At 35.1% G+C, this 11,507-nt stretch overlaps 2 protein-coding genes across 2 annotated transcripts in view; one reads left to right on the forward strand and one right to left on the reverse strand.

Annotated features, from left to right (window-relative positions):
- LOC126816867 (GDP-mannose 4,6 dehydratase) overlaps window positions 1-3,052 on the reverse strand; it is a 70,494-nt gene extending 67,442 nt beyond the window's left edge. Inside the window, exon 1 of the mRNA XM_050543659.1 lies at window positions 2,966-3,052. Coding sequence (XP_050399616.1) covers window positions 2,966-3,034 — 69 coding nt within the window. The 5' untranslated portion in view covers window positions 3,035-3,052. The remainder of the gene's footprint in view (window positions 1-2,965) is intronic.
- Window positions 3,053-3,339: 287 nt separating this feature from the next.
- On the forward strand, window positions 3,340-11,195 carry LOC126816006 (uncharacterized). Its single transcript, XM_050542135.2, has 5 exons — window positions 3,340-3,623; window positions 4,187-4,387; window positions 5,694-5,864; window positions 7,682-7,851; window positions 8,538-11,195. The coding sequence occupies exons 1-5, from the start codon at window positions 3,431-3,433 to the stop codon at window positions 9,108-9,110; spliced, it is 1,308 nt and encodes a 435-aa protein (XP_050398092.1). The 5' UTR covers window positions 3,340-3,430; the 3' UTR covers window positions 9,111-11,195.
- The last annotated feature ends 312 nt before the right edge of the window (window positions 11,196-11,507 follow it).

Here is an 11,507-nt window from a genome sequence, read left to right on the forward strand (position 1 = left end):
TTTTGGGACTAACATATGATTCAATTTGATTTCAATAAATCGCTTGTGTGTGGGCCTTTTTAGCAGTGGGAAGAAACAGGAGGGCCCGGAGAAAACCCACAAGGTCGGACAAGCGACCCTACTCCTTGTCATCTATAACCGGGGAATCGAAACCACACCAGTTGACTCAATGATAGACCTTATGATACAACGGGCACATGCTAACCATTCGGCCATCCAAACCCCTGATCCAGTGTGAAACTGTGATTGTGGTTTCATAATTTATTTAAGAACTGATCTAGGTCAGGAAACCTTGTTATTTGCTATAAATAGTTTGAATAATACACTATCGATATTTAAAATGAACAATACCATCAAAAGGTTTGATTCCCCAAAATATAATGGAAAAATCAAAAAAGGGAGACAACTACAATTAAGCTTGGACAATCAACTAAGAACCTTTAAAAACCAATAAAAAAATATTTCAAAACCTAAAATAAAAATACGTTAAAATTCATGAGATACAAGTCAAATCTTACCAGGCTCCACCATAAAACAACAACTACATGTATAATCTTTAAAATCAATGTTCTTTTATTCAAAACCAAAACAAAACAATATCCAAATCTTGCTGTAGTATGGTGTGTAATGTACTTAAACCTTGTCCGTTATTTTTAGTTTAACCATGAAATCAAATCCACATAAATCATCGCCTCAAATGTGTTTATGAACTATTTTATCAGTCCATTTAGGAAATGTAATGAAATGAAATGGGGTTTAACGTTCTACTGTTCTGCTCCAAACTGGGATAATGAAGACGGCCTGCTCTTATATCGAATTCCAACTGTTAAGGAATCTTTTACGTGCACGCCAATGAATACCCAGGACCTCGGTTTTTCGTCCCATCTGAACAACAAGACAGCTGTCCTTGTCAGGCCCTCCATCCTGCATCACTGACAAGGAGGAACCACACTGGAAAATCTGGATGAACTTTCTCGGTCAATGCAGGGATTGAACACCCAACCTCCAGGCAAGCGAGCTAGCGTCTTACCCACTTAGCCAGCAAGACACCATGTCCATTTAGGAGATCAGTACTGATTGTTTAGAATTTAGAGGACTATCACGATCATTTTGTATCATTTAATGAAAATGAATAATTTAAGCAGTATCAAATAAGCAATATTAGTCCGATAAATTCTTAACAGGTGTTGATCGATATTGTATGAGTAGAACTAGTGTACTGATTATGTTGATATAATGATTTGAAAACTGTAAACACTTGTCATTTGGACTGTATGATTTTTTCTTTGCCAAAAACCTGTGTTTGAAAATTGGCAATCTGATTAAAACCCTGATCCAATTTCGTTTCGTTTTGTATAGTTCAAAATTTCATTTTACTTGTCTTTACTATACCAGGCCCTAGAAGAGTTGTTATATAACCTGCGTTCTGGATGATGTGAGGGATTAGCTAATGAAACAGTCTGTTAGTGTTACGCCGGGTTTTTGGTGTGAGGTGCACGGAACTGTGGATAACCCACTAGAAACATCAATGCTATTGGTTAATCAAATGTCTGACTTCATAGGGTCAAAAGCCGCTCTTATGACCCCTGACGTGACCTCCCACTACAACAGGTCAGATCATCATGTAGTAGAGGGAATCGAAAGTATAAAAAAAACGAAACGAAATATAGATCTGTATTTTAATCAGATTGGAAAATTAGTCTCTGTCCTCCTTTATCTTTTTTAGAATATATCACCATCAGTTATTAAAGATACATTCCCGGGTACAAACTGGGTGATTTGATGATACATTTGGACTAAAAACATATTCAAACTAATTAATTTATCATAATTTTGCTTCAAATCCTTCTCAAAACATTGCAATTGTCAGGGAATACCCTGGCTATAAGAAATTGATCAAAAGAGGTCATGTTTGTGACAGTCCAGCTCAGCGCCATCAAGTAGAACAGTTCTAGATGAGAGGCGCTATACAAATTCATTATTATTATTATACCTCTTGCTAAATTTGTTCCACTGCAGTATTTCTAGCTCATTGATGTCTTGTTTATCAAACATATTTCAATCTTTTACATGCATATTGCATACCCTATGCATATTGCATACTCTGTTCATATTTATACAACTTCTTGCCATGGCACCATTTCTCATTATGAATGCCTGCTTTGGTCATTTTTTATAAACCTTTAAACTAAAGACCATTTACAGCAACTGCTTGCTGCTAGTAAAATTGTGTCCCATGCTCTTTGGCAGTAACAAGTACATAAGTACTACTACATATACATGGGCCTGGAGCCCAGCATAAAGTCATCACTGCCATCTTGTAATTGTGACATCAAAGTCTGTCATCAATGAACAACTGTCCAAAGAACAACCATGCCAAGTTTCATGTTAATAATAATTGTACTTGAAAATGAATTGGTGGAGTCTTGGTTTTTTTCAAAAAGTGTCACCACCAAGAAGAACAACAAAATGATTAGTGATTAGGGACTACTGTCTGAACCATCGTAAATTTCAAACGGATTTCTTCGATTATGAACAAATTTACGATGGTTCAAAACGTACAGTAGTTTCTGGTCCAGAAATTAAGTCACACCCTGACCCTTCCTCCAATCCAAAACGGGATGGTTTGACGTTCATTTAACAAAATTAGTTTACCCATTGAATTTGGATAATTTGGTAAGTCTAAGGTTATTCATTTATTGTGAATTAATTAATTGATTGGCACTGTATTAAATATCGATTATGGCTGATATTGTTGACGGTAATGTTTTCCGTTGTTGTCAGTGACACAGTGTCAATAAAAAATAAAAGGTTGACTGGTTGTGTAAACGTGAATTTTATGTCAAATTGCTTACTCAATATTACGATAAGTTAATGGATTAATCGGATAACACGGACTTAAAATAGCTTCAATGGTAAATCCAATTAATGTCCCATTATTACTGACGGCTTAAACAAACATTACCTGTCCTGTAATACCAGTGATTAAAGCCACGGGTCGTTTACCATCTCCTGCTTCTACCGGCGCCGCCATCTTGATAAACGTGGTATACTACAGTCACGTGATTTAATCTAAAAATAGCTACACATGGCAAACAAGTAGGTCACCACGAGTCGTTTCGCGTTCTTTTTAGTCCTGGTTTTCATGACGTAAAATCTATTTTCAATCAGTAACTAGTTGATCAAGACTATCCAAGTTACGGCAAGAATTCCCACGCGGTGTTGATTGGTCGTTTAACTGTTTCCAGGGACGCATCCACAATGATTCGACCAATCATAAGTTACTACAATGACCCAGGTACAATACTTTGTGCACAATACCGTAAACATATCTGGACATGTTTCTATAAATTACAATTTACCGTTATTTACTCATTCGAGATCCTTATTAGTCTTACTACTACGATCGGTTAAAGGTGTTTCATGAAGAATGAACGAAAACTACCAAGCTATGACTGAAGGTGTTCAACATTTCTTGCAAGAATTAGGATTACCGCAATACTATGAAGCCTTCGTCACGAAGGGATATGACATGGAAACCGATCTCTTAGATCTTAATGACGATGATTTAGATGAAATGAGGATAACTCAAAAGGAACACAGGGTCGTATTAAAACGAAAAGGTGTGTATATATAATGGTTATTAACACGAGTTAATCCGTACCTGGTTATCCGTATCTTTAGGCTACGGATTCCTTGTGATGTATAAAACACTTTGCATAGCCTATCACACGTTATAAAATTTTCTATATAGGCTATGGCTATGGATGATTAGGTCGTCTACTATACTACGTTATAATCTTGGTTATTTGTATGGATTGCTTTTTTAAAAATATTATCATTGATTGCAAGAGATTAATCTAGGTTGTAATTTAATGTATTGGATTTCATTTGTTTTTAAATTATGAAGCCCTATTGAGTTGCATTTCTTAAATCATAGATAATACGGTATGATCTATGCCTAAATAAAGTATTCAACGCCATGTCCCAATTCAATTTTACATATGAAAATGACGTTTCTCAAAGCGCAATATTTATCATTTCATACGCCAAGGTGTATCCTCTAAAATTGTATGGTTATATGTAATTATATTAAGGATAATATTGTTTAAACCAAGCTGTACTTCTTTTTTTTAAATATAAGTTTGTGTCAATTTACATGTGTTGCTACTTTTTGTCTTTACAGCTTCCCAACACTGTCTATCCCAAGAATATCGTCTTCACGTATGGCTACAGGAAAATGGATTGGATTACTATTTTGTTAATTTTGTAAACGGGGAGTTAACGGATTTTGAAGAAATAGCCCAGATGAAACTTCCTGATGAAAAAATATTTGATGAGTTGGAAATTATGTTACCTGGTCACAAGAAAAGATTGACAAAAGCTGGTGAGATATTTGATATTTTTTCGACAAATTACATAATATAGTATACGTAAAATCTGACCTGACTTTTATTTCGTTTCGCTTTTTAATCCATTACGTTTTTCTATTTACCTTCAAACTACAGTATGCAGCATGGAATATAATGCCCAACGAAATTATTAAAACCGACACGAAAAAAGATCTAATTTTAATCATGAACCCAAGGTCCATATTTTTAATCAGTTCGGACGAAAATCATATTGATTTAGTTACTGTTCAACTGACCGAAGTTCAGAGCTGCGTTAAAGCATTAAAATAATGTGCGATAATGTGAATAACTTCCTGGTCACTGAGCTTGAGTGCGCATTAAGTTAAAGATCCTGGTTTACGATGTTGCATTAAAGTTAACACAGCGAAATCGAAAGTCATTTGTTACAAAACGTGAGGCACCGCAGGGAAGATACTAAGCTTTGATTTAATTTAGGAAATATACCAGCAAGATCTTGCTGTTCGCGTAGAAACCTCATTTGTTCAAAATTGGTTGGATTATTTTGTAACGGTATTTACGTCGCTGATTTTCACGGTAATCGGTTTTGATGTGCGGTTACTTCTTTTATCGAGTGTGAGAATTCCAACAAAAGCTACGATATTCACTGGGTTTGTAAAGAAAGGAGTTATTATAGCTGTTTAATATAAGTCTTACATGGATTTAATTATATAATATTTCTATATGGACATTCCTTATCTCTGAATAAGGGTTAATTTAAATGACAATGTGCAGACTTTCGTCGTATATACGGATCTTGTACTAGTAGTGTGTAACTGTTGAATTGAAAGTATAATAGTGCCAGGTCCGTAACTAGGGGAAGCTCCCCCCCACCCACCCCACAAAAAGTACCCCGCCCCCCTCGGTGAACAAATTGTCGACCATAAAAACAATAGATATACATTGTCTGTCAATTTTACAACACCCCCTCGTTGCTCTGAGCTATGGTTACGGCCCTGGCTAGTGTTCACAAACTTCACATTATAATATGCATGCGCCTTATACATATGCAAAGTGATTTGGTGAATTGAAAGGGGTTAAATTTACAGTATTATTTACTTACTGCTTATCTGAGATTTATTGTTATCTTTTCGGCTAAAATAGCTCTTAATATATTTTTCAGCTTAGCCGATTTATTGGAAAATGCGAATTATTATTCATTTTTAACTTTGGCCGACAATTAGAATTGAAAATCTCGCTTACTTATAGTATTCGAATAATTTTGATAAGCCTATGTTGAACTGTTTTTTTTTTCAAAGCTTTATGTTATATTCTCCTTTTTAGTACTAGAGTTAAGAAGAAAACGACGGTCGATGAGTCCCGAGTTCGAATCACCAGTTACTGAAGGATGGTGGGGTAAACCAGAATTCCTGCAAGAAGCTAAATACGATTTTCTATGCGTGGACGCCCTACTTTCATCGACCAAAGATAACGTTGATGACAGTCAAAGACTTCGTAAGTCTACTTTTTTAACACTGTATTTAAATATTATATAAAACATCATTCTAGGGAAAGTGTTGACTTTCCCATGTCCTGGAACATATTCTGGAACAACTAGTGGAAACATAACGAGTGATTTTAGACATTTTGCATTTGGTGGATTCACTAAAACATCGTAGAAAATACTAATGAATTATGTTTATGAAACCGAACAGACATCAATATACAAAATAACCAAATTAAAGTCTGTTCTCATTATGTAAGAAAGGTCCAGTTTATCTTCATTTAAATGAAACGGAGTAATACCGACGAAACTAATAAGATTTTAGATTTGATAAATCACGAATTAATTAGGCGTGCATGGTGCACCACTGTCTCAGTCGTCGATAATACACGAACATTACATTTGTCAAACATCAAACACGATTTTTAATTAACAGAATTTAAATCAAGTTAATTTGTCGGCGGAACGTATTATGACTGTCTAAGTTATCTATGTTAAACCGATTGAATCGTCGGGGGTACCTAATCAATTTCAATTCAATTTCGATAAAAAAATACCGACAACTTAAAAAAAAGATCAGCTAACATATCATTGTTAAACTTGTATAAAACCATTGAGCGGTTCATTAGTTATAATACTTGTTAATTTTATCAAATATAGCGACCATTATTAACAATAGTATCAATAATATCGCGCTGTGTTGATAAAGTACCGTTAATATAACAAAGATAGCGACAATATCGTACTGTTACTGTTAATTTTATCAAAGCTACGAGGAATATAACACTGTTTAGCTCCACGGGAACTTGTTAATACGGTATAGAGAGGGAGATAAAGCAGCTATTAAATATATTTAAACTTGTGAAAATCATTATTGTTATGTGAAGAGTTTTTCTGAATGAATCACACGAGTTATATAAAATATGTGAAGTATTTATCACGTGATTAGGAACTACTTTTAACTGTGTTATAATATATTACACTATGACAATAGTCCGGTAATTGGTACTTTATTCTAGTATGATACAATACAATTATAGGTAAACTAGTTTAACCTTTGACCTCGACTTCTATAAACTAAAGCAAATATGTAACACCACTTTCAATTAATCAGGATTGATTCAGATGTCAAACTGTGTCAATAATTTCTATTGGTTGGTTTATTATGAGGATAAACTAACGAGATAAACAGATAATCCTATTATTATAATTAACAACATCACTCAGATTATCTCTAACAATCCGATTAAAAACAAACTAATTTGATGTTTGAGGGTGTTATAGTGTTTGCCGCGTCTGTTCAGAAGTTGATAGGCAATTAAACCTGTATGAGCAGCGGAATCGCAGACGTTACATATTTTTTGTGAGAAAATACGGACCCCCCCCCCCCAGGAACGGCAGGTATTAAAGATTGGAATAAACAATGTATCCTCTCTTTGATGTTTCCTCTTCCGTCACGAGCTGCCACATAAATCATGGATGCGCGATAGTCACATACATTGTTCTAGGTATTAAATAGATCGATAAAAGTCGATTGATTTTCCGATGTTCTATAGCTAAAATTATACACACATTATTTATTTTTATTCTATTTTTTTTATTTTTTTTTTTGATGGGGGGGGGGGGGTATTATGTATGTCTTTAACCATTTTCTACACAGTAAATTCGGTTTCTAAAACGCCAGTCCAACTATAAGTTGTGACTGACTATCATGTACGATGCAGCGCATGCTCCCTCTTTTACCTGGTCACTCTTCCCAAGATCAAGTAGCTAAACTTTTGTATTCGTAAATAGATAAAATAACATTTTTGTATTTTGTTTTTTACAGAGTTTATGGTTGATTCCGGTAGTGATGTAGTCACAGTTAGAGAAGAAATTCTACAAAAACTAGATCTAGAATTAATAGGTCCTATACAGAGCCGTGGCGTACATGCTTCTAAAACTAAAAATCTTTATAAAGCTACTTTACTCATTGGAAATGAAGAGTTAGAAATTGAGGTAAGTACTGTTAATGAAAGCCACAATTTGACGGAATAAAGGTTAATTAAATATAGTGGACAAGACCATGCATTTTCAGAATTAGGGCCTATTTTAACGTGCCTACAGGCACTTACAGGCCCAGGTGTGCGTCAGGATGAAATATCCTTGTATCGAAACTCAGATATCCGTGCTTTGAAAAATCGTGTTGTTCCTTGTGAGTCTGAGAAGATGTTCCGGTTTCCTTCCACTGTTAAAGACCCCTACGCGCAAGCGAATTATTGAAATAAAATTAAACCATATGGTAGTCCCGAAATGACCTAGTTTGTGTCGAGTGGACGTTAAACCCCATTTCTCTCTCTATCTCTCTCTCTCTGAGAAGATGTATGAAGGAACTCTACAAACTCAATTCTCCTGAAACCGACAATAAAACCTTAAAACAGGCCCTGTTCAAAACTGCTTTTATTAAAAGAATATCCCACCATTTTGGTCCAAATATTATTCATATGGAACAAGTCTTGTATAAGTTATGATCATTTTTAGTTTAAAGTGGTTTGTGTTCATTTCACTCGCCATTTTTCCCTCTCTTAGACAACTGTATTAATTGTGAGTGTGCTATATGTTCTGTACTAACTAAAGTTAGCTAAATGTGTATTGATAAATCGCCATATTGTGATTTAAAACAATTTTACATTTGTATATTTCAGGTTATGGGAGAAACGTACGATTCTATTGGCAGTCGTGTTATACGCCACTTTCGTCATTACATCAGTGGTGGCCGCCATGTTTGGTTGAAAGGAGATTATTATGATCCGTCGATGTCACCTAAAGAACGGCTTACCCAATCTCAGGTTACTGTAGAGTCTAGTGCGACACGATTAGAACAGACGGCAGCAGAAGAAACTAGTGTTTATAAAGATTTATCTGAACAAAGCGAATCAGAAACGAAGTTGGAAAAAACATCTTCAACGAGCTCTTTATCCGAATCATACCAACATTCGATATCTGGCGCTCGACCAGAACCAGACATGGACGATTCCCGTCCACGAAAAAGACAGCGAATATCAGAAGATATCATAGATATTGAAACCTCTGAAGATCTTGAATCATTTCATTCCCGCCAAATTTTAGTGCAACAGAGCCCATCTCCATCACCACATAACGTATCACCTGTACCCCCTCCATTAATTTCACCATTGTCACCAACATCTTCATCATCGTCGCAGATCATGGAACAAATCGGTGACAGAAGTTCAGACGATCCCGGTTCGAATATATAAACGAATGAGACAGACATCAATAAATAATGGTGCTACACAGTCAACCCGTGTGTTCTTGAGTATTCTCGTGTGCAAGGCATATAATATATTATGAATGGAACGGATCAATACGCGAAAGGTTAACGAGCCACGTTATCATCTCAAAATGTGTTCAATTGTGTATTGTTTTTTATATCCATATTTTATGATGACCAATGTGAGATGTATGAAACAGATCGTACCACAATGCTAATAAGAGGTGAAGAAATAGGTCTGTGAAGTGTTAAACGTCCATTTTTAGATATCGAATTGTGTTCATTTGTTCAATTAATTGTTGCATTTATTTAAGAACATATCCTCGATTTTTAAACTTTACCAGAATGAAATGGAAGTTTTATTTTACGACATTTTTTATATTTAAAGAATAATCATACAGTCACGATAAAATTATTATTTATTCATAAGTAAAACCAAGTTAAATATTGATTAACTATTTATAGATCTTAGAGATACAGTATTTCCTTTGTAATCAGTTTAGCTATACAGATCGTCGAGGTGTATTCAGTGTCGTTATGGCTACGGATACAACCGTGGACTCATGTCGTTCATTTGTTGAAAGCCGCAATGCTACAGAAAACCAATTTAACTTTAGATCATTATTTAGACACCAAATGTATATATCACAGATGTATCTTGGTCTCGATGTTCGTGGTAGGGCCTATCATTTCTCCGGGTCCTCCTGTTTCCAACCACTGCTACAGACCCCCGTGCGCAAGCGAATTATTTATATATATATTGAACTATATGTTAGGTCCGAAATGACACAGTTTGTGTCGAGTTGACGTTAATGCCCATTTCTCTCTATCGATATACGTCCTGTTTTAGTTATAAACTTTGTTTTGTTAATGAATATTATTATGTTAATTTATGACTTTTGAACCCTGTGATATTTTATTCTATCCATTTGATTGTATATAAACATTTTATTATATATAGCCTATTCATCAGAATTATTAACTTTTCTATAATTATTTAATTTATTATAATATAATTGATTTTAATGAATGACATGTTATTATTAAGTTATTATGTATTATATTAAGGCAGATTATATTCCAGCAAATTTTTGTCATTGTGCTAAAACATATTGCTAAATATTGAATGTTCTCGTATATGTTTGTGTTCCAGAGCGTTGAGGGACCGTCGCAAAATGATTAGATCTAAGGCCACCTGCATATTTTGTCACAAGATGTAAACAAAGCTAGCGTTAACCCCAACCTTACCCCAAGACCTAACCTATACCCTTACCCTAAGCCTAACCCACAATCGTCGGCAACAATCACGTGCCTTTACTCTGTTTACATCTCGTGACCTTGAAGAAATCTTCAGGTAGCCTTAATATTTAGATCTGATGGTCGCGAAATGTCAGCACTCGATTCCAAACGGATAACCCGCGTATAGATTTTATTCATCCACCCTAGTCCCTACCTGAACATCGGCGCCGACGGAGCAATAAAATGTTGTCACAAATGGATTTTAATGTGCGCTTAAGACTAAAAAAAACGACATTCGATTTATTTATTTACTTTCGCGGTGTCGCACAACACACCCACCCTGTTCAGTGGGTTATTCGTTTGGACACACGTGTTGAAATTTTGCCACGTTTATTAAATTATATTTCAGGTTGGGCTGTTCCTACACATAGATTGGACTAGGGGTGGAATTTACCCCTACCCCGACACTCGACTGCCAAATGTACAAGGCGTATTATAGAAGCCGTCCGATTTTCTTCAATATTGGGGTTCCTCCCTTAACGAATATATAGGATCCCAAAACCCCATTTCATTTCCCCTGTACCATAGAAAATTATGTTGGTCTGTAAATGGACAATAAACCTCATTGTATTTCTTCCTTCTAAGATAGAAATGTATGTATTTAATAGTATTTATTAATAGTTTGAAACGTAGATTATTAGTATATTATATGTGTTGAGTGCAAGCAATAGTTTATTATATATATATATATATATATATATATTATATAGTGATGTGCCTACTATAGTTATTTATATATTTATTAGAGATGAGATCTTTTAATATTCTTATATGCAAAAATAAAAGAAATACAAACTTAGAATGATACCTGTTTTCTTATACAGTGGCTGGGTGCCCAACATATTCCTGAAGCAATGGTCCGAGAAATCCCTTTCTCGCCATTGCTGGATTGGCTTCTGATACTTGAGCTTTTGAGGGAGTATGTCTATTCTTCCCGTTCAATCAAATCTACAGCGACATGACAGCCCTTCGTTTAATCTGGGGTCTTAAAACTTTGGACGGTGATTTAAGGTATTAAATGAAATGAAATGGGGTTTAACATCCTACTGTTCTGCTCCGAACTGGGCTAATGAAGACGGGCATA

This window comes from Patella vulgata, chromosome 3, assembly GCF_932274485.2.
Source record: "Patella vulgata chromosome 3, xgPatVulg1.2, whole genome shotgun sequence".
In the NCBI taxonomy this organism is placed as follows: domain Eukaryota; kingdom Metazoa; phylum Mollusca; class Gastropoda; family Patellidae; genus Patella; species Patella vulgata.

Coding starts and splice junctions, on each gene's coding strand:
- LOC126816006 (XM_050542135.2), top strand. CDS start 3,431: ATGAACGAAAACTACCAAGCTATGACTGAAGGTGTTCAACATTTCTTG. Junction 5,865..7,681: donor TGATGACAGTCAAAGACTTC/GTAAGTCTACTT, acceptor TGTTTTTTACAG/AGTTTATGGTTGATTCCGGT. Junction 7,852..8,537: donor ATGAAGAGTTAGAAATTGAG/GTAAGTACTGTT, acceptor TGTATATTTCAG/GTTATGGGAGAAACGTACGA.